This window comes from Macaca fascicularis, chromosome 9 (genome assembly GCF_037993035.2).
Source record: "Macaca fascicularis isolate 582-1 chromosome 9, T2T-MFA8v1.1".
Taxonomy (NCBI): domain Eukaryota; kingdom Metazoa; phylum Chordata; class Mammalia; order Primates; family Cercopithecidae; genus Macaca; species Macaca fascicularis.
In genome coordinates this window covers 32,565,700-32,585,430 of record NC_088383.1, presented here as the reverse complement: position 1 = coordinate 32,585,430, position 19,731 = coordinate 32,565,700, and the positions used below count along the sequence as shown (strand labels likewise).

At 34.6% G+C, this 19,731-nt stretch overlaps 1 protein-coding gene across 18 annotated transcripts in view; it reads left to right on the top strand.

Annotated features, from left to right (window-relative positions):
- Positions 1-19,731, top strand: part of ARHGAP12 (Rho GTPase activating protein 12) — a 149,525-nt gene that overhangs the window by 72,260 nt on the left and 57,534 nt on the right. For 3 of the 18 annotated variants that reach the window (XM_065520507.2, XM_065520510.1, XM_005564916.4), the window contains 5 exons: positions 4,107-4,247; positions 5,731-5,811; positions 14,738-14,863; positions 18,614-18,688; positions 19,005-19,019. In XM_065520507.2, coding sequence (XP_065376579.1) covers positions 4,107-4,247; positions 5,731-5,811; positions 14,738-14,863; positions 18,614-18,688; positions 19,005-19,019 — 438 coding nt within the window. The remainder of the gene's footprint in view (positions 1-4,106; positions 4,248-5,730; positions 5,812-14,737; positions 14,864-18,613; positions 18,689-19,004; positions 19,020-19,731) is intronic. The other 15 variants (XM_074001361.1, XM_065520509.1, XM_005564919.4 and 12 more) reach the window with 8 other exon arrangements.

The window sequence follows — 19,731 nt, the reverse complement described above, 5'->3', positions numbered from 1 at the left end:
CATATAGGATCTATGTGTGCTGTTGTGCTGTTGCTGTCATATGTTATATTTCTATTTTTAGCCCCCTTGTTGTTATTGTACATGACTCTTAAAATTAATCCTAATTTTTACCACTTTGTCTTCTCACATTTTCTTCTTCTGTCATAAATATGAACCTTTTTTGGCAGGAGACAGGGTTTTGCTCTCTTGCCCAGGCTGGAGTACAGTGCTGTGGTCATAGCTCACTGCAGCCTCAAACTCCTGCGCTCAGCCATCCTCCTGCCTCAGACTCCCAGGTAGCTGGGACTACAAGCATGAGCCACCATGCCTGGCTAATTTTTAAATTTTTTGTAGTTATGGGGTGCCACTGTGTTGCCCAGGCTGGTCTTGAACTCCTGGGCTCAAGTGATCCTTGCACCTTGGCCTCCCAAAGTACTGGGATTACAGGCATGAGCCACTGTGCCCAGCCATGATTACATGCTTTTGAATTCCTTCATGAGGGTTTGTTAGTAATAGAATCTTAATTTTTGTCTGAAAATTTATTTTACTTTTACTTTTGAAGAACATGAATATATAGTTCTAAGTTGACTATTTACTTGTTTGTTTTTTCCTTGTTCATTGAAGATTTTATTCTCATATTCTCTGGCTTCCATTGTTGATGCTGAAAATTCAGATGTCAATCTGATTGTCTTTTCTTTAAGCATAGTTTGTCTCTTTTTGTTGGCAGCTTTAAAGATCATGTGTCTATATTTTTACTGTGATGTAGCTGGGTAAAGGTATTTTTATTTTCCGCGAGGGCTTTGTTGGGATTTCTGAATTTGAGGAGTCCTGTCTTTGATCAATTTTGGAAAGTTCCTAGCTATAACTGTATATAGGCTCGCCCCCATATTCTCTTTCTTCTTACTCTGGAACCTTGATTAAATGAATGTTTAATCTCACGCTGTTCATCCATGTCTCTCTGTTTATTTTCAGTATTTCAAGATCCAGCTTCTGTTTGGTATTTTTCTCTTTGTCTATACCTTCATTTGATGTTAAGTCAATCCTTGAATTTTAAAAAGTATTTGTTTAGGGGAGTTTCCCAATATCACTGCTTTGAAAAGTTTTAAACCTTCAAAAATTTAAAAGAACAGTACAGTGAACATTATATGCCATGTACCATTCATCTAGATTTACCAATGGTTAAAATTTTTCCACATTTGTTTTATTTCTCTCTCTCCCTTCATCTGCCCAAACACACATACACATGTGTGTATGAGTGATTTGAAGCAGATAATATATTTTATTCCATAAGTATAAGGACATGTTCTGGCAAAACCACAAATCATTTATCATACCCAAGACATATAATATTAGTATGTTATTTCCTACATGATTAATATTCATTGTTTCTCAGTTGTCAAGTAATATTCTTTACAGTTTTTTTCCCTGCTGTGAAGGATCCAGTGAAGATTATATATTGCATTTATTTGTTGTATCTCTCTAGTCTTGTTTTCTGTTTTATTTTTGTTAATTTCTGTACATAAAGTTTTAGAGAGTCTGATTATACTGTTTTTCTGCTGACTCTTACTCAAGGTGTTTTGAGAATGTATCTGTTTTAATGTGAGGTTATAGTTGTTGGAAATTCATAAGTAGGAAGTCTTTTATGCTGGGGTTGAAGGTAGGTTCCTTCAAAGGTGAGTCTCTTCTGATGGATGCCTAGGGGGAAACTATGAGTATTTAAAAGTACATCTTCAGCTTTAGTTTTTACAAGCCACCCAGGTAGTATTAATAGTGATTTGGATTTCATGAAGACTTTTGTGCTAGAGAGTCCCCTTATTTTCCCCAATTACTGGGGAAAATTTCTATGATTTTCCTAGTGTGAAATAAAGGGGCAAGATTTGTTTATGGTTCACCCATAATTTGTGGGTATGTTTCTTTGGCGTTCCCAGCTCTGTATTGTGGGACAGCCTTTTAGACTTCCTGTTTTTGGTAATCCTGAGTTCAGTTCTCTAACACTCCTGCATGGTCTTGAAAACTAACATTTTAGTTTGGGGTCTGTCAGATGCCTTCAAGAAGAAAGCTGGTCTTTTTTTCCTCTGCTTGACTCTGTTGATTCTTATTTCCACTTAGCTTTTGACCTCTGAGTATTTCTTAATTAGCCTTTTGTTCATAGATTATTTAAAAAAACATTTTATGTAACATTTTTAACTGTTTCTGTTCAGGTATCAATTGGGATACCTACCTGCCATTCTTCTATAAATGGAACATCCTCCTCATATTTGTACTAGGATACATTTGTTGTACTAGGATACATTTGTATCCCAAAGTTACTGAATCGGTTACACCTTTGAATTAAGTTATTAGGTATAGAATAGTTAATATCTATAGAATGCTTGCCAAAAATTATCTTAACTTTTACTTAACTGCCATTAAACAACTATTTTTCAGTAGAGGATATCCAGATCTTAAAGCCTGGTTCTGTAGTATAATATAAAGCATATGAAGATGTTGGAGGTTACTTTTCATGGTAGAAGAGAACATCATATTTACTGTGCAAAAGTTGGAAAATTATGATGAGAATTTTGTTAGCTAGAAAGTCATATCTTTGAAAAATTGATTCTGTGATTTTGTTTCTTAAATTAATTTTACTAATTTGATTGCCATTTTTGTTTCTAAAAGTTTTACTGCACTCTTCTTGTCTGTGAGCTTGCATTTTAAGTTGCTTCAATTAAATAAAAATAAACTCCTGATTTTTGAATTAGGTTTTCAATGTTTAAAAAATGTTTCTGTTGTAAAACATATATAATTCACTTTATGCAGTGCTTCTGTAAAGCTATGTTTTTGTGAACATATTAATATTAGAATCTTAATGTCTTTAACTACAGTGTTGAGAATCTACCCATCTTAGTGTTTCAGACCAAATTATGATGATAGAAAATATAGTATAAATGAGTAAGTTTTACTTGCTGAAACTATTTTACCTAGAGGTGATAGGAAGGGTCATTTGCATGAGTGCTAACCTAATAAATGATTCTTAAATGAATGACTTTTCAGTGCCGAAAGCAAATTGCCATTTAGTCATATTATGGTCTCTCTTGTCAGTAGGCATCAAAAGTTTCTAAATTTTCCCAGTCTTCTAATTTGCTTCTCTCATGTGTCTAGTTTATCATGTATACCCATATTATTTTATTTTCTTCTCTCCCTTCCCCTTTTCCCTCCCCTTCCCCTCCTCCCCCTCCCCTCCTCCCCATTCCCCTCCTCCCCCTTCCCTTCCCTTCTCTTCCCTTTCCCCTCCTCCTCCTCCCCCTCCCCTTCCCATCCCTTTCCCCCTCCCCCTCCCCATCCTCCTCTTCCTCCTCCTCCTCCTCCTCCTCCTTCTTTTGAATAAAAAATGGAGATGAGGTCTCACTATGTTGCCCAGGCCAGTTTTGAGCTCCTGTACTCAAATGATCCTCTGGCCTTGGCCTCCCATAGTGCTAGGATTACAGACGTGAACTACCGCTCCTGGCCCCTATACTATTTTCATACAGAATTTTTTATTTGTCTCTCTGTATTGTGTTTGAATTTGCTCAATGTTATTTTTTCTTGTTTTGAAGTTTAGTTTCCAGTAGTCTTTAATAGGCATTTGATTGAATGAGTTAGGAAAATTTACCACTAAATTATAACACAAATTATAGAAAATAGTCTGAGATATCTTTATTTAGCAATGTTGTTTACCTTGCATGTGGCTATGTGCTTGTGGTACATGAGGGGGAGCTCAGTCTAATGCAGTTCCCTCATCTCCTCCCTTGTTTACACATACATATGTGTACACACACATACTCCTTTCATTTTTAAACTTGATTTCAGCCAAAAACAACATTAAATAACATTCGAGCGCTCCTTAGTCTGAAAACACTGTTTTTAGTTTTATTGTGATGAATTTTTCTAGGGTTGCACTAATGTGATAAAATAACCACTGTTAATTTTACCTCACCTCTTACAATGTACCATTTAAAGACTTATCAATTTACTTTCAAAATCAAATATTCAAATATATTTAAATTATCTTAGTACTTATACTCAAGTAAAATTGATTTATTAGATTTTCAGCCGATTCATATTTATATTCAAAGAAGAAAAATCCTTATGTTTCTGACTATTTGTAGCTTCTTTCATCCGAAGAAAACTACTACAGCACTTCTTACAGCCAGTCAGATAGTCAGTGTGGTTCTCCTCCAAGGGGTTGGTCAGAAGAGTTGGATGAACGTGGGCATACCTTATATACCAGTGACTATACTAATGAAAAGGTACATTCTTTTTTTCTCATCTAGTGTTTTTTGGCAGAATTCTCTCATAAAATAGTTGTGTACTGAAGGTTTAGTAGTATTTTAAAAAACATGAAAATAGTCTTCATTGTAACTTTATAATCATGCCAAATGACAATATGAAAACTCAGTCTAACTACTGATTAATGGTTTTAAACTGCTAAGGATGATAGTGATTTTTATGCTCTTGATACCCATGAAAGACCTTTTAAGAGTACACCTGTCGAATGTCATTTGTTTAGATTTCTTCAGTAGGCATATTTCTTTATATTTTTCTGGGGGAATAGTTTTTTGGAAATGGTTTTCTCTCTGTGCCATTATCGTACATCGCCTTACTGCCTATTCTCCTTTTCCTATTACAATCAAATTTATGTAAAACAAAAACCATCAATCTAGTATTTTATGATTGGTTTGGAAATGAATGTTGACATTTTGTGTGTGTATTGCATCTGGTATCATTTGAGAAAGCAACTGGTTGGTAGTACATGTTCAGAGAAGATGTGCTTGGGAATAAATGGGGCTTGGCTTTTATCCCTCTTTCCTGCCTCAATTATTTGACATTGGAACATATGGAAGCAGTTTTTTCATTTATTTCATACTGAAGTTCATATGTTTGTATTAGCAATACTTTTTTCCCCTCATATTCCCTGTGTTTTATTGCATGATGTTTTGTTGTTGCTGTTATTTAAATTTTATTGTGTTTGGCCATAGGAAGTAATTCCTAAAGGTTTGCATGAAATGGGGCTTTAAATGGTTTAGTTGTACATTTAATTGAAAAGTGTTTCCCTTTTGTCAGTTTCTCAAACCTGTTTTCAGATGGGAGTGTACCTGTGTACCAGTGCATATGTACATCTGTGTATCTTTATGTTGTATGTTGCTTGTTGTTAAGTGGTGCTTGAACAACTAGCCAGACATTGGAGGATAGGGAGGGCAAATAAAGTCATGTTTAATAATGAGTATATTTATTCTTACCAAACTTAAAATGCAAGTCTATTAGTATAATTAGTTAGAAATTTTTGTCGCATGCCAGGCGCAGTGGCTCACGCCTGTAATCCCAGCACTTTGGGAGACCAAGGCAGGCGAATCATCTCAGGTCAGGATTTCGAGACCAGCCTGACCAACATGGAGAAACTCTGACTCTACTAAAAATGCAAAACTAGCTGGGTGTGGTGGCACTTGCCTGTAATCCCAGCTACTCGGGAGGCTGATGCAGAAGAATTGCTTGAACTGCTTGAACCCGGGAGGCAGAGGTTGTGGTGAGCCAAGATTGCACCATTGCACTCCAGCCTGGGCAACAAGAGCAAAGCTCTGTCTCAAAAAAAAAAAAAAAAAAAAAAAATTTTTTTGTTGCAGTGTTACTGAGCAAGTAGAATAAAATTCATAAAAATTAAATCTAGTATCTCTGATAGTAGTAGCTTAAACTTACTTTTATTTAAATTTAATAACACCTGTTCTGTTTTTATAGTGGCTCAAGCATATTGATGATCAGGGTAGACAGTATTACTACAGTGCAGACGGATCTCGGTCGGAATGGGAATTGCCAAAGGTAATAAACCTTGACACCGAATTTCTATTTAAAAATAGTAGATGAAGTAATACCTGGAGATGGTTTCAGCAGATTTATTGTAAAGTCTTTATTATACTTTTACAAAGTAGAAAGAATAATTTTTTCGGAATTCACTGAGAATGCTGTGAGTGGTGTAAGTTTTCTAAGATGTACAGGTATCTTCACTTTGTGATACTGATTATTCCTATTCAGAATATCTTTTAGGTAAACTTGAAATTGGCCTTTCCTTATTCTTGGAAATAGGAATTCTCTTGAATACCAATAATGTCATCTTATCTAGTTGTGTTGAGTATATTGATTTTTCTACGTAAAGTTGTTCTTATATTTAATCATTTTTTAAAAGAAAGAAAAGTAACTCAGTATTCAGGTTTATCCTCTTATGTAAATGTGTGTATGATTGAGCCACTCATTAGCTGAGATACAGGCAACATGTGATAAGATGTCCTTATGATTTAGCTGGACATCTCATTTCTGGACAAGTGTACCAGGGCTGAGTTTATCTAAGGTGGTAGGTTTCAGAGTGGTCATATGCACATCACTATTGGTGATTGAGATAATTTTAAGTGATATATGAACAAACATTTGAATTTTAATTGGTGCATTATTTTAATGTTCTAGAAAACAGCTGTTAATTAGTAGACAAATATGTGGTGTCAATTGTTACATATACTTTAGTTTTTAAAATTTGTCTTTTCCCCAAAGTAAATCAATTTAAAGAAGAATATTAATAGTATAAATGAAACATGGATATAGAAAAAATCACTAGATGTTACTAAATTGACAAGTTGGGAAACGCTAATCTAGTAAACTAGTGTTAATAGTGCTTTCTTCTATATGTGAATGCTATCTGGCCTTTAATTATTTTATGAAATTCTAAGGCTTGATATGGATAGGATGAAAATGAAATACATATTCTGTAATTGATTTTTAAGAATACCTTTATGAGTCTGAGTTGACCAAGTAGCAGAAGAGAGCTCCGTTGTAGTTGACGGCTTTTACAATTTTGTAATCTCATGGAACAATGTGTAGGTGGCTATAATGGAAAAGTTCATAGGTGTGGGGGATGAGGAGATAAAGGAAATACTGGTGCCTTTGATTAATTTGTTGATGAAGCATAGCCTCAGAATTTTCTTGTAGTTTAAAAAACTTGTCACATCTTCAGATAAGCATTTTTTGATCCTTTATCACACGTTTTACATAGGTAGGTACTTTCTCTTTGCTCAGCTCAGCAGGAAAAACTTCCATATTTTAAATCACTTTATTGTTTAAATTAATTACACTTTCTAAATTAGGAGTCATTAAAATTTACATTTGTACAATAGGATTGTTTTTAAAAATACTATTTTCAGCTTAACATATTAGTATTAGTGAAGATAATTTTTATATTTTAATTATAAGAGCTTCTGTATAAAAAGTTATGAAGATATTAATATTACCACATTGTAGTTTTACTTCATCAATCATAAAATACCATGAATGAAAAAGATCCAAATAAAGAGTCTATGGAAAAGTACCACAAATCATATATTTCAGGGTTGAATGTTTTATCTCATTACTCTTTAAAATTATGAAACGTAATTCAATAAAACACTTGTGGATTTTTTTCATTTTCATTATTATTAATTTGTATTTTTAGAATGTGATTCTGAAGATAAAACCTTATTTACCCTTGAAACTTTGAAGTTGTGCCAGGCAGTCAGAACTCCGTAGTATTTTTAAGAACCGTAGCTTAGCAGTTGTGATACTCTAGCAACAGTTTTTTAAAGTTAAATTTTATAAAAAGTTAAATAACCCACCATTTTATTTTCCAAATATTTCATTGTCTTCCAATAAAAAACTTTTAAGTGGGAAAATGATACCTCAAGCTTAGTAAGACTGTTACGAACTTTTAGGGGAAAGGAGATAAACATAATAAGATAAGCAATTTATTTTATTAATGTGCTGGGAAGAAGTAATAGAATACCTCAGATATTACTTTTCAAAATTGGTACCATTTATAAAAAAACATATATAGTGATTAATTTGGAAAGAAGAATTTTATGGATCATGACGACGAAAATATGTAATAACTTATATGTTGGGATAAAAATATTGTTTTGAGGGACGTAATTATTCAGTATTGAAAATTGTATATAACAGGGATTGGTTCTGTTAGGCTGTTCTAATAAGTGTTATGCTTATAAAATACGAGCTCTGATTTCCACTTGAAGGAACCAGAAGAAAAATCTGCTCAGGGTTTAGTTCACTGAAAATGATTTAGATTATAGAAGACCAATCTTTTATTAATATAATAATTAAATAAACAGATTAATTTTTTTGTTCCACTTGACAGATTTGAATTGTAGCTCTTACCAGTACCTCAAATACCAGTTCAGTTTTTGGAGGACTCGTCTGCTGTGTCTTTCTTCACAGTGGTTTCTGATTCCCTAGAGTAATGACATCAGTCACAAGGCTGCTTTTGAGTGATTTGTCCTAGGTCAGGGTCCTTTGAAGGGAGAGATTCCCAGGATAGCCTAATATCAGGAACAATTTGGAGCCTTAACTGGTAGCTAAATATTCCTGTTGGGTTTCTTTATAACTCAATTATATGATTTTCTTGGTCAGAAGAACTATAGGCTGTGTTAGGAAACCTGTTTACTTTCAGAGATGCCTTTAATGAAAAAAAGAAGAGAGGCAAGAGTCTGAATAATATCAAGACCTCAAAGGGTATTTTACAGCAATGGAAATGTGTGCTGATTGTGACCAGCGTTGAATCCTCAGTTTTGTGATACTGTTTCATTTTCTGCTACCATTTGCTGCTTAGCATAAAGCGTCAGAAGGTCTTCACAGTTTCTTTAACTGTCGATTAAATTGGATATGAAGAAGTTTGAATTAAATACAGTGGAAATGAGGAAATAAGGAAAAATGTTGTAGAGTCACTATTTCATAGATTGTTACTGCATGATAAAGACAACTCCAGGTTACATTCTGCATTCTAAGCAACTTAGCACTTACTAGTAAGTCTAAGATAAATCTGTTAAGCTTGTAACCATGCAGATACTAAAATTTAATTTACTATTTTCTGAACACGTTTTGGTGTTCAGTATTATGTAATATGTTTTGATGAATGCAGATACATAGGATACGGTCTTTACCCTAAAAATTTTTGTTGTAAGTTTGGAAAGAAGAAACATGTTCATATGACAGCTGAGTAAAAAAGAATATGTATATATAAATACACACACTCTGGGTTAGGTGTAGGGGAAGGGAACCACAAAACTGTTAGACAGGAAGGAGGATTCAGAGAAAGAAATAAAGGAGAGTAAATGAAGAGAGAGAAAACAAAACATTCCCCACTCAAAATGAAGTCTGCCGTTCAATATTTGAAATAAAATGCATGAAGAAATCCAATGCTATTATTATAGACATAAGAAAAATCAAGGATCAGAACATGGTATTCACTCCAGATGAAAGTAATGTTCTTTTTTTTTTTTTTTTTTTTTTTTTAAGACGGAGTCTCGCTCTGTTGCCCAGGCTGGAGTGCAGTGGCGCGATCTTGGTTCACTGCAACCTCCGCCACCCAGGTTGAAGTGATTCTCCTGCATAGCTGGGATTGCGGGCACACGCCACTACACCTGGCTAATTTTTGTATTTTTAATAGAGATGGAGTTTCACCATGTTGGTCAGGCTGGTCTCGAACCCTGACCTTGTGATCCGCCCACCTTGGCCTCCCAGAGTGCTGGGATTACAGGCGTGAGCCACCGTGCCCAGCTGAAAGTAATGTTCTTAATAATTTAATAAAGGCTTAAAATTATGCTGTGGATAATCAGAATTAAATGAAGACTTTCATTTAAAAAGAACAAGAAATTAGGAAAAATAAAAACATACATGAATAGGTAAATGTGATAAAGAATAAATTAGAAATCTTCAAGATGAAAAAACATAGTTATTCACATAAAAAATGCAGTCAGTAGTATAAACTTTAGACAGGGATGGAAATCTAACAAATATGAAGGCATAGTTAAGAAAAATGGAGGATGAGTTGAAAGTTTTCTATATTCATATATTAGGAATTCCAAAAGAAGAGAATGGAAGAATGGTGTAGAAACAATATTTGAAAATATAATTTCTAGGAATTTTCTAAAATTGAAGGAAGACACGAATCTTTAACTAGAAAATATGCTTTGAATACTGTCAAGGATAAATACAAATAAATCAACATGTCAACAAATTTTGCTGGATCTGCAGAACTTCACAATAAGGAGACAATCTTAAAAGCCATCACAGTGCAGTAGATGGCATAATTGGATCCATTATGACTCTAGTATTAGTTCTTTGTGGTGGCCTCCCAAATTGTCCTGTCATTAACTGAGTTCAGCTGTGTGGCTTGCTTTCACTGGGATGTGACAAATATGACACAAGGAGAGTATCGAAATGGGCTTATAGTCAGGGCTTGCTCTTGCACCTCTACCATTGCCATGAGAAGAATGTGCCCAGGCTAGCCTCCCAGTCCCAGGAGGGGGATGAGGGACAGACTTGTCCAGATAAGCCCCTCTAGATCAGACAGTTTTTAGCCAACCCAAAAATCTGTGGTAACACATGATCAACATTTTAAGCCAAGTAAAGCACACCGTCTCTGTTTATTATACCTACTGTGTTCCAGGTGAACACCACAAAAGCATATCCTTCTGCATGATGTACTGTGCACAATGTGTTATGAAGCCCAGTCGGTCATCCCTAACCGGCACTATTGAAACAGCACTCTCCCGCTCCCTGCCTGGGTACTGTGGAGCCTGGGGTGGAGCCCTGTTGACTAGACCCACAGTGTATGCAAGGAACCCTGTGATTCATCCTCCCTATGCACTAAATGGACAACAGCAACAAGGCAACACCCCGTCCTATCCCAAGCAGTGTGTGGGAAGAGGATTGATTGTGGAGAGGAAGGAGCCAGAGAAAGGGATTTCTAAACTCTGTGTAAGGTCCTAGACACTACTCCCAGTGGCCTACACATGAAAGCAACCAGAATTAGCATAGCAAAATCTTTGAGAACTGAAACATGGTGTGGAGTACTGCCCAGGTTTCAGACTGGCCTCTAGGTAGTGCACAAACAGGGCAGTTCAGAACAGCAATGAAAAGATTTTTAAAATGAAATTGACCTTTGAACTATGGGCCATAAAAGCAGGCCGAGATGTGCATTCTGGACGTAAATGGGGTTCACCACCTGTTAAAATATGTTTAAATGGAAGCCAAAGTCTTACAGTACTCAAAACACCCAAATATAACCTAGAATTACTTGTCATACCAAAAACCAGGAAAATCTGAACTTGAACGAGAAAAGACAGTAGGTTGGTGACACACCAGGATGACAGGAATGAATGAATTATCCCATAGGATTTTAAGTCAGCTGTCATAAAAGTGCTACAGGAAGCAATTATAAACACACTTGAGATAAGAGGTTGGAAGTCTCAGCAAATAAATAGAAGATATACAGAAAAAACAAAGGTAAATCCTAGAGCCAAAAATCAAATACTGGATGGCTCAATAACGGAATGGAAGTGAAAGAAGAGAGTTCATGATCTTGGAGATAGGTTAGTGGAAATTATTTAGTCTGAACAACGGAGAGACGATAGATTTCTAAAACAAAATGAACAGTGCCTCAGAGACCTGTGGGAAAATACAAAAGAGCTAACCTTCCTTTTCATTGAAGTTCCAGAAGGAGAAAGGAAAGAATGTGAGGTAGCAAAATACTTGGAAGAAGTAGTGTTTGAAAATGCCCCCAATTCAGCAGAAGACAAACCAACAGATTCAAGAAACTGAATAAACACTAGATAATGTAACCCCAAAGAAATCCATATCCAGGCTCATTGTAATCAAAATTTCTGAAAACTAAAGACCCTCACCCTCGCCCCACAAAGTCTTGAAAGCCCTTCAGTGAAACAACACATTACTTTTAGGGTAATAATTTGAATGAAGTGACTTGTCCAAAGCCATGGAAGCCAGAAAGAAGTGGCATAACATTTTTCAAATACTAGAAGAAAAGAACTGTGAAGCCTTCTACACCCAGCAAAAATATATCCTTCAGGAATGAAAGTAATATAAGGACATTTTCAGAATTAAACTAAACTAAGATTTATCCCCAGCAGTCTTGCTTTCAAAGAGTTGCTGTAGGAAGTCTTTCAAACAGAAGGGAAGTAATTAGAAAACTTGCAATATCAGGAATGAATAAAGAACAACAGAAAGGGTGAATATCTGAGGGGACTTTTGTCCTGGGTGTTTAAAATTGTCTTTGATATTTGAAACAAAAATTATAATATTTCTGAAGTAGTCCTGATATGCAGTAGTGATATTTGAGACAACTGTTTCATAAAGAATGAGTAAAGGGATGTAATTTTTAGTAGGGTTTCTGTATTCCACTTGAAGTAGTAAAATGTTGATACTAGTAGACTGATAAATTATGTATATTGTAATCCCTAGAGCAAGCACTAAAAAAGTATAACGAGAGGCTCAAGGAACTGTAGATATATTAAAATATAATAGTAAAAATTCCTCAAGTAGCCCACAGGAAGGTAGGAAAGGAGAAACAGACAGAAAATTAGCGATAAAATACCAGACTTACATCCTAACATTATAAATAATCACATTAAATGTAAATGCTCTAAACACACCTGTTAAAAGATTTGCAAAATGGATATAAAACCACTATGATCCAAGAATATGCTTCTGTAAGGAAATCACTGTTCTTTATTTTTTTGAGACAGACTGTCACTCTGTCGCCCAAGCTGGGGTGCAGTGGCAAAATCTCGGCTCGCTGCAGCTTCCGCCTCCCAGGTACAAGCTATTCTTGTGCCTCAGCCTCTTAAGTAGCTAGGCCTACAGGCTTGCACTACCACACCTGGCTAATTTTTGTATTTTTAGTAGAGACAAGCTTTTACCATATTGGCCAGGCTGGTCTCAAATTCCTGACCTCAGGTGATCCACCCATTTCAGTCTCCCAAAGTGCTGGGATTACAGGCGTGAGCCACCGAGCCCAGATGAAAATCACTTTCTTATAATGACACATTATGCTGAAGATTATCTATTAAATAATCTGCAGTAAATCTCATACTTCATGGCGAGATTACAGAAGCTTTCCCATTAGAGTTAGGGACTAGACTAGAACATTTCTATCACAGCTTCTAGTCAACAATTAAGAAACGGAAAGAAATAATGGAATTAAGAAGGAAGAGATGCAATAGATTATTATTATTATTATTATTATTAGAAAATCCTAAGAGAACCTACAAACTTAAAACTGATGAGAGTTCAGCAAAGTTGCTGGATATAAAATTAACATGAAAACTACCCATTTGTCTAGTAAAAAGTGAGTTTGAAAATGTGATAGCAATGAAGATACTATTTATATTAGCAGCAGTAGCAACAAGAGTTGTAACTAAGAACATGTTTATTAAAGGTCTGTAAGATTTTAATAAAGAAAATTTCAGAGCAGAATAAAGGAAGACCCAAATAAATGGTGTAGCATACCATCATGATCTTGGATTGGGAGGCTGAATTTTATAACAATGTCCAAATTAATCTACAAGTCCAATGCGTTTCCATTTAATATCCCTTCCCTCACTTTTTTTGGGAATGGAACCTAAAATTTGTATTTGTAAACAAATATCCATAAAGAGTCAACATATTCCTGAATACAGAGTAGTTGGTGGTTAGGGAACAGGAGAGATAGAGTTCCTGCTGTGGTAATTAAGTTGGGATAGTAAGGGCACATGTATAAAGCTCAGACGTGGCATTTCAAATCAATGGGGTTAGGGAGACTTTGGCTCTACAACAACAACAAAAAAGCCAAGTGTGCTGGCATGTGCTTGTAGTCCCAGCTACTCAAATGTCTGGGACAGGAACATCTCTTGAGCCCAGGAGTTCAAGGTTACAGTGTGCTCTGATCATGCCGCTGCACTCCAGCCTGGGTGACAGAGAGGAACCCTTTCTCAACAAACAAACAAACATTGGTTTGTGTCATCTGAGATGCTGCAACAACAACTAAAAAGAAAACAAATCAGTGGGGTAAGCATGGACTAAGTAAGAATGTTACTAAGATTATTGGTTTTCACATGATAAAAATGAAAATAAATGTAGATCTTGACCTTACTTCATGCTAAATGATTAATTTCAGTTAGATTAAAGATATAAATATAGCAAGTAAAACTTTAAACACTGTGGAAGGATATATCAAAGAATATCTTTATCTACAGAGTAGGCAAGATTTCTTGAACAAGACTCAGAAGGCTACTATAAAAGGAAAGATTGACAGATGTGACTACATTAAAATTAAACAAAACACCTTCTCTGTGTAGAAGATGTCATAAACATAGGGGAGAAGCTGGGCTACAGACTAGGAAAAGATACCTTCAACTCACATAGCTTAGAAAGGTTTAGAATCCAGAATATGTAAAGAACTTACTAGTTCATTTTGAATTTAATTTTTGGTTTAGGTTTTTAAAATAATGCTTAGTAGAAGAAGTAGAAGTAGAAAAATTAATTTGATTTTATTTTATAAGTTATGATAGTTAATATTTATTGATAATGTACTACTCTTTTAATATGTTGTTCTTTAATACTTTGATCCTTAGAGCAACTCTGTGAATGAGATGATATTTCTGTTTTATCTACTTTACAGTTGACAAAACTTAGACTGACGGAGATTAAATATTTTGCCAAAGATAATACCTTGGTCTGTGTAACAGCAGAGTCTGCGATCTTCTCAATTGTGCCACAGTTCTGGTTAAAGATGAGAAAACTGAGGCTAGAAAATGTATGGAGATGTCATATGTTGAACTTTGCCTAACAGTCTTTGTCATTTGGAGCCAGGATGTTTAGATTCCACTTTCATTTCTATTGTTTGTGAAGTGTTTTTTGCTTTGTTTTGTTTTAGTATAATGCTTCATCCCAGCAGCAAAGAGAAATAATTAAAAGTAGGAGCCTGGATAGGCGGCTGCAAGAACCAATAGTTTTAACAAAGTGGAGACACAGCACCATTGTATTGGACACTAATGACAAGGTAGGACTGTTGAGATTTTTGGCAAGTTCTTTGCATTGTATTGTACAGTGAATTGTAACTATTTGTACTAATATTTCATGTATTTAGTAAATATTCTTTGCTAGAACATTTGATTTCTTTTGAACTAATTTAAGCTTTTGATCTGCATGTATGTTGAAACGTTACTACATTATTTTTTCTTTTATCAAATTGACTACATTTTTATGTATTTAGCATCAGTTTGTCATGAAGTAAGTTTTGGTTTTGAGGATTTTGGTTTTTGCACAATGGACTGACTTATCTGTGGCTTACTTATCTGTGTACCTTGATACATTTGATCCTAGTAGGTGACAGATTTTTCTTGCTTATCTTATTTTAAAGTCACATTTCTGTTATCCTTTGTCTTCAGTCTCTAGGAGGTTTCATAGGGAAGACATTTAATTAATTTTCCTCATCCCAGGTAATATTGGAATTATATTCCCTTTGTTTCTCTAAATGCTCTCTGTAGAAAGCACATCTTTTATCAATCTGAGAAGTAATGTTCCCTGTTTCAAAAAAGGGTGAATTTTAATGCAAACATTAAAATGGATGTTTTAAACACTTCTTTACAAGTTACTTATTTACAGTGTGGCTTCATTTTGGGGATAAGTTGGGAACTTAGTATGAATTTGCAGAATATTAGGCATACTAATGTTGAAATGTAAAGGTTTTTTAAATCATCAGGCTTCTTGTAGCATGATTTACAGTTTTTCTGTAATTTTTAGGTGTGTTTGTGAAAACAGAATGAACTATCCCTATAGCATATTTCATTATGTTTGGATACTTTAAGTCCTAAATTCCTTTATCAATAATCTCAATTGATCAGTCAAAACAAGTATAATATTTTGGTACTACAAGTTACTATAAAATTGGTCTTTGTTGAATTTAAAGGTGGAGTGTTAGAAACAGTATTCTTCGTGTGTGTAAGATGGACTAATAGAAAACAATGAAAGTGGCACACCTGTTTCTAGCTTCTATTTTGTAAGGATCTTGTGTTGAATGTAGAGACTACATTAAAGGAATGACATTCTGAGTCTGTGCTATTGAAGATATGCTTGAAAATATATTAGTGTTGAGATTAATCTAGGTAAGTAAAACACCTAGGGATTTCTAATAGGAAAAATTCACTCAACCAAGAACCAAATTACAATTCAGGATAAATAGGAATCTCCCAAATGCCATATATACTGTTCTAAGGCAAATCATTGTTGAACCAACTCTACCGCCTCTTCTTACTGGAACAAATAGGATGATTATTTTGATAATTTATTTAAAATTTCTTACTCCTTTTTCTTTTGTTTTCAACATCATAAAATATCAATCTTACTCCTTTTTAATCTCTCAATTCATTTTTTAAAATTATTTTTCAATCTATTGCTTTAAATAACTCACATGCAGTTCTTAGTACATTTCCTCTTTCATCTCCTTGTCCTAGAGTTGCGAGAATATGATTTTTTTTGCGATTAGAGATTTACTTAGTTTTGGTAGAATTGTCTTTTTTACCCCCCACCTTACCCTTTGCAAACAAATGCATCAGTTTCTTAACATAGGGCAGTTTTTGAGATTTTGAAAAAGGGACTGACTACCAGAACAAACTAGCTAATATGTGATAAGGGATGAAGTGTGTATAACCTGAATTGTAATCACAGCAACCTAATACAGATGCTCTGCAACTTAGGATGAGGTTATATCCCAGTAAACCCACATAAGTTGAAAATACCATGAATTGAAAATACCACAAGGTGAAAATGCATGTAATACACCTAACCCACTGTACATTGTGGCTTAGCCTAGCCTACCTTAAATGCGCTCTGAACATTTACATTAACCTACAGTTGGGCAAAATCATTCAGTAACACGGTACACTGTAGAATATCAATTATTTACCTTTGTAATCTGTTTACCCTGGTAATCAGGTGGCTGACTGGAAGCTGGGGCTACATGCCTCTGTGCAGCATCATGAGAGAGTGTCATATTGAATATTGTTAGCCCAGGAAAAGATCAAGTTTCAAGTATGTTTTCTAGTGAATGCCTATCACTTTCCCATCACCTTAAAGTTGAACAATCATAAGTCAAGAACCATCTATTACTGTATAGCAGATGTTGTTGTGATGACGTCCTAATTCAGTTTACAGATAACCCTGGAGGGGTAGGTGTGTGTATGTGTATGTGTGAATGCATCTGTTTCTGCCTTTTTTTTCTGTTTTTACTATAACTCTTCATAGATGTATATGATGTATATTTATATGCATATATCTAAATATAGATAAATGTATACATGTAAAATTATTTCTTGTTTATAATAGTTATAATTGTTCCACATACATTATTACTGTATTTGTGGTTTTTATTTCTGTGGGACTGAATGTGCTATGAAAAATATAATTATCATTTTATTCAGTTACTTATTTTCTACTTTATGGATCATCACATCTTCCCTCTTTCTCATACTGTTTTACTATCAGACAGTCTTAGAATCAAAAATTGATCTGACGTTGTCAGAAAAAAGTAAGTGAGATTTGGACCTTAAGTTAAATTTCTTTGAAGTTTTTTATTTGATGTGATTTTAATATTTTCTCCATTAATAGTGCCTTGTTTGTTTGATTTATAAGCTTGTCCCTTCAAGGGCTTCCATGTAAACTTTTACTGCTATTAGTTTCTATATTTACAAACTGTGTAGGATGTAAACCTGAAGACATTTTTCCAAATGAGTAAATGTTGAGTTAATGGTTTTTGCAAGTGTTACTTAAAACAAATTCCCAGGTTGGTTGACAGCGCCTTCTCCAGCTTCATAAACGTAGAAAACTAGAATGATACATACATGGAGATGAATGTTCAAAGGAACTTTTTGGTTTGATAGAAAAAATTTAATAATAGGTAATGGTGTATGATTTAAAACATTCTCTTTTTCTGAAATTACTCAGAACATCTAAGGAAATGGAGAAAATTTAAGTGGAGGTGGGCTGTTGCTACCAAGAAAAGTTTTTCAGTCTTACCCTCCATGAATAGTCCTATCAACATCTGTAATAGAAATCACATTCTGTGTTTTAATATTGACAAAGCAGACTGCTTAAAAATAAAAAACCACGTTATTGGTTTGCTCTTATGATACTGTTGTAGGCTTAGACATTAAAACTTCTTGTTTTCTGGGGAGTTATTAATATTTAAATCTTAGGTTTCTTTCTTGAATTTAAAATATCTTATTTCTAATTTTTGAAAAGTTTTCTATAAATTACCTTAAATACTAATAGCAATTTAATTTCTTATATAGCTTTTGACTAAAATTAAATTCCCGTTCTGGCATTTGCCAAGTTATTTTTGTGACCTTGCCTAATCCTGGGTATTTATACTTACCATACCAAGAGCAAGTTAGTATCATGATTATAATGTATTTATCTGGAAGTGTTTAAGTTTTACTTATTTTAAATATGGTTAATTCAGACTGATATAACATCATGATTTTAAGGCAGCACATATCATTTCTTTTGAGTAATTCCATATGCATTATTTAAATTAAACTGTAATTGCTATAAAAAGCGCCATATTTTATAAACTTTTAATAGCGTTTGTAGTTTTAAAATCATTACCTTATTAGCTTGGAGCTGAATATAGAACGAAAATAACAAGGAAAAAATTTGTTATTCTCTCTTACTAAGCTCTCCCGCTGTGAGTAGAGGCAGAAAGATAATTATATAAAATAGAGTAACTTTTTTCATTACTTATTTCTTGTAGGAATCTCCAACTGCCTCAAAACCCTGCTTTCCTGAAAATGAGTCTTCTCCCTCCTCACCAAAGCACCAAGATACAGTTAGTATGATAGAAGCATATCTTACAATGTAGTTCAGTTATTTCAATCAATTTTAGCAAGTTAATTGACTCTTAATGTGATGTTTAAATGGGCTTCTATTAAATGTCATTGGTTTTTCTAAAAAATCACAATCAAAATAAGTTTAAGTCAGATTTTATTGATTTAAAAGTCTCCCTTTTGTTTAAAATATGGTATCTTACATGATTAAATTATATACCATATTTGTAAGTGATGAACTTATATTTGTTTTTAAAAATAAATATAAAAATTCCCAGACAATACTATCAAATTATACTTTACTCTTTTTTTCCTCAGGCCAGCAGTCCAAAGGTAAGAACCTATCCTCTCCTCCTTAATGGGCATAGACACCTTCATTTTCTGTGCCGTAAAATATATTGCCAAGTCTGTGCCAGATGAATATTGGAAATAATATAGCTCAACTGTAAGTTCTCCTAAACTGGAAAACCTCTGTGTGACTTCTCTTAAGATACCTGTCTTAACGCTGATGAAATTTTACTTGATTTCTATATTTATATTCACTCCCAGTCTTTTCTATCTGTTGCTGATCATGCTATTCCCCTTCAATGGCTTCTGGGTTTTTTGTTGTTGTCGTCGTTGTTTTTTAAATAGAGACAGGGTCACACTCTGTTGTCCAGGCTGGAGTGTAGTAGAGCCATCATAGCTCACTGCAGCCTCAACCACCTGCCCCTCCCCCACCAGGCTCAGGTGATTCTCCCATCTCAGCCTCCCTAGTAGCTGGGACCACAGGCATGCACCAGCACCCTCTGCTAATTTTTTTGTTTGTTTGTTTTTTGAGACAGAGCCTTGCTCTGTTGCCCAGGCTGGAATGCAGTGGCACAATCTCAGCTCGCTGCAGTCTCCAGCTCCCAGGTTCAAGTGATTCCTCTATCTCAGCCTGCCAAGTAGCTGGGATTACAGGCATGCACCACAACATCTGGCTAATTTTTTGTAGTTTTAGTAGAGACAGGGTTTCACTATGTTGGCCAGGCTGGTCTCGAACTCCTGCTCTCTCAGTGATCCA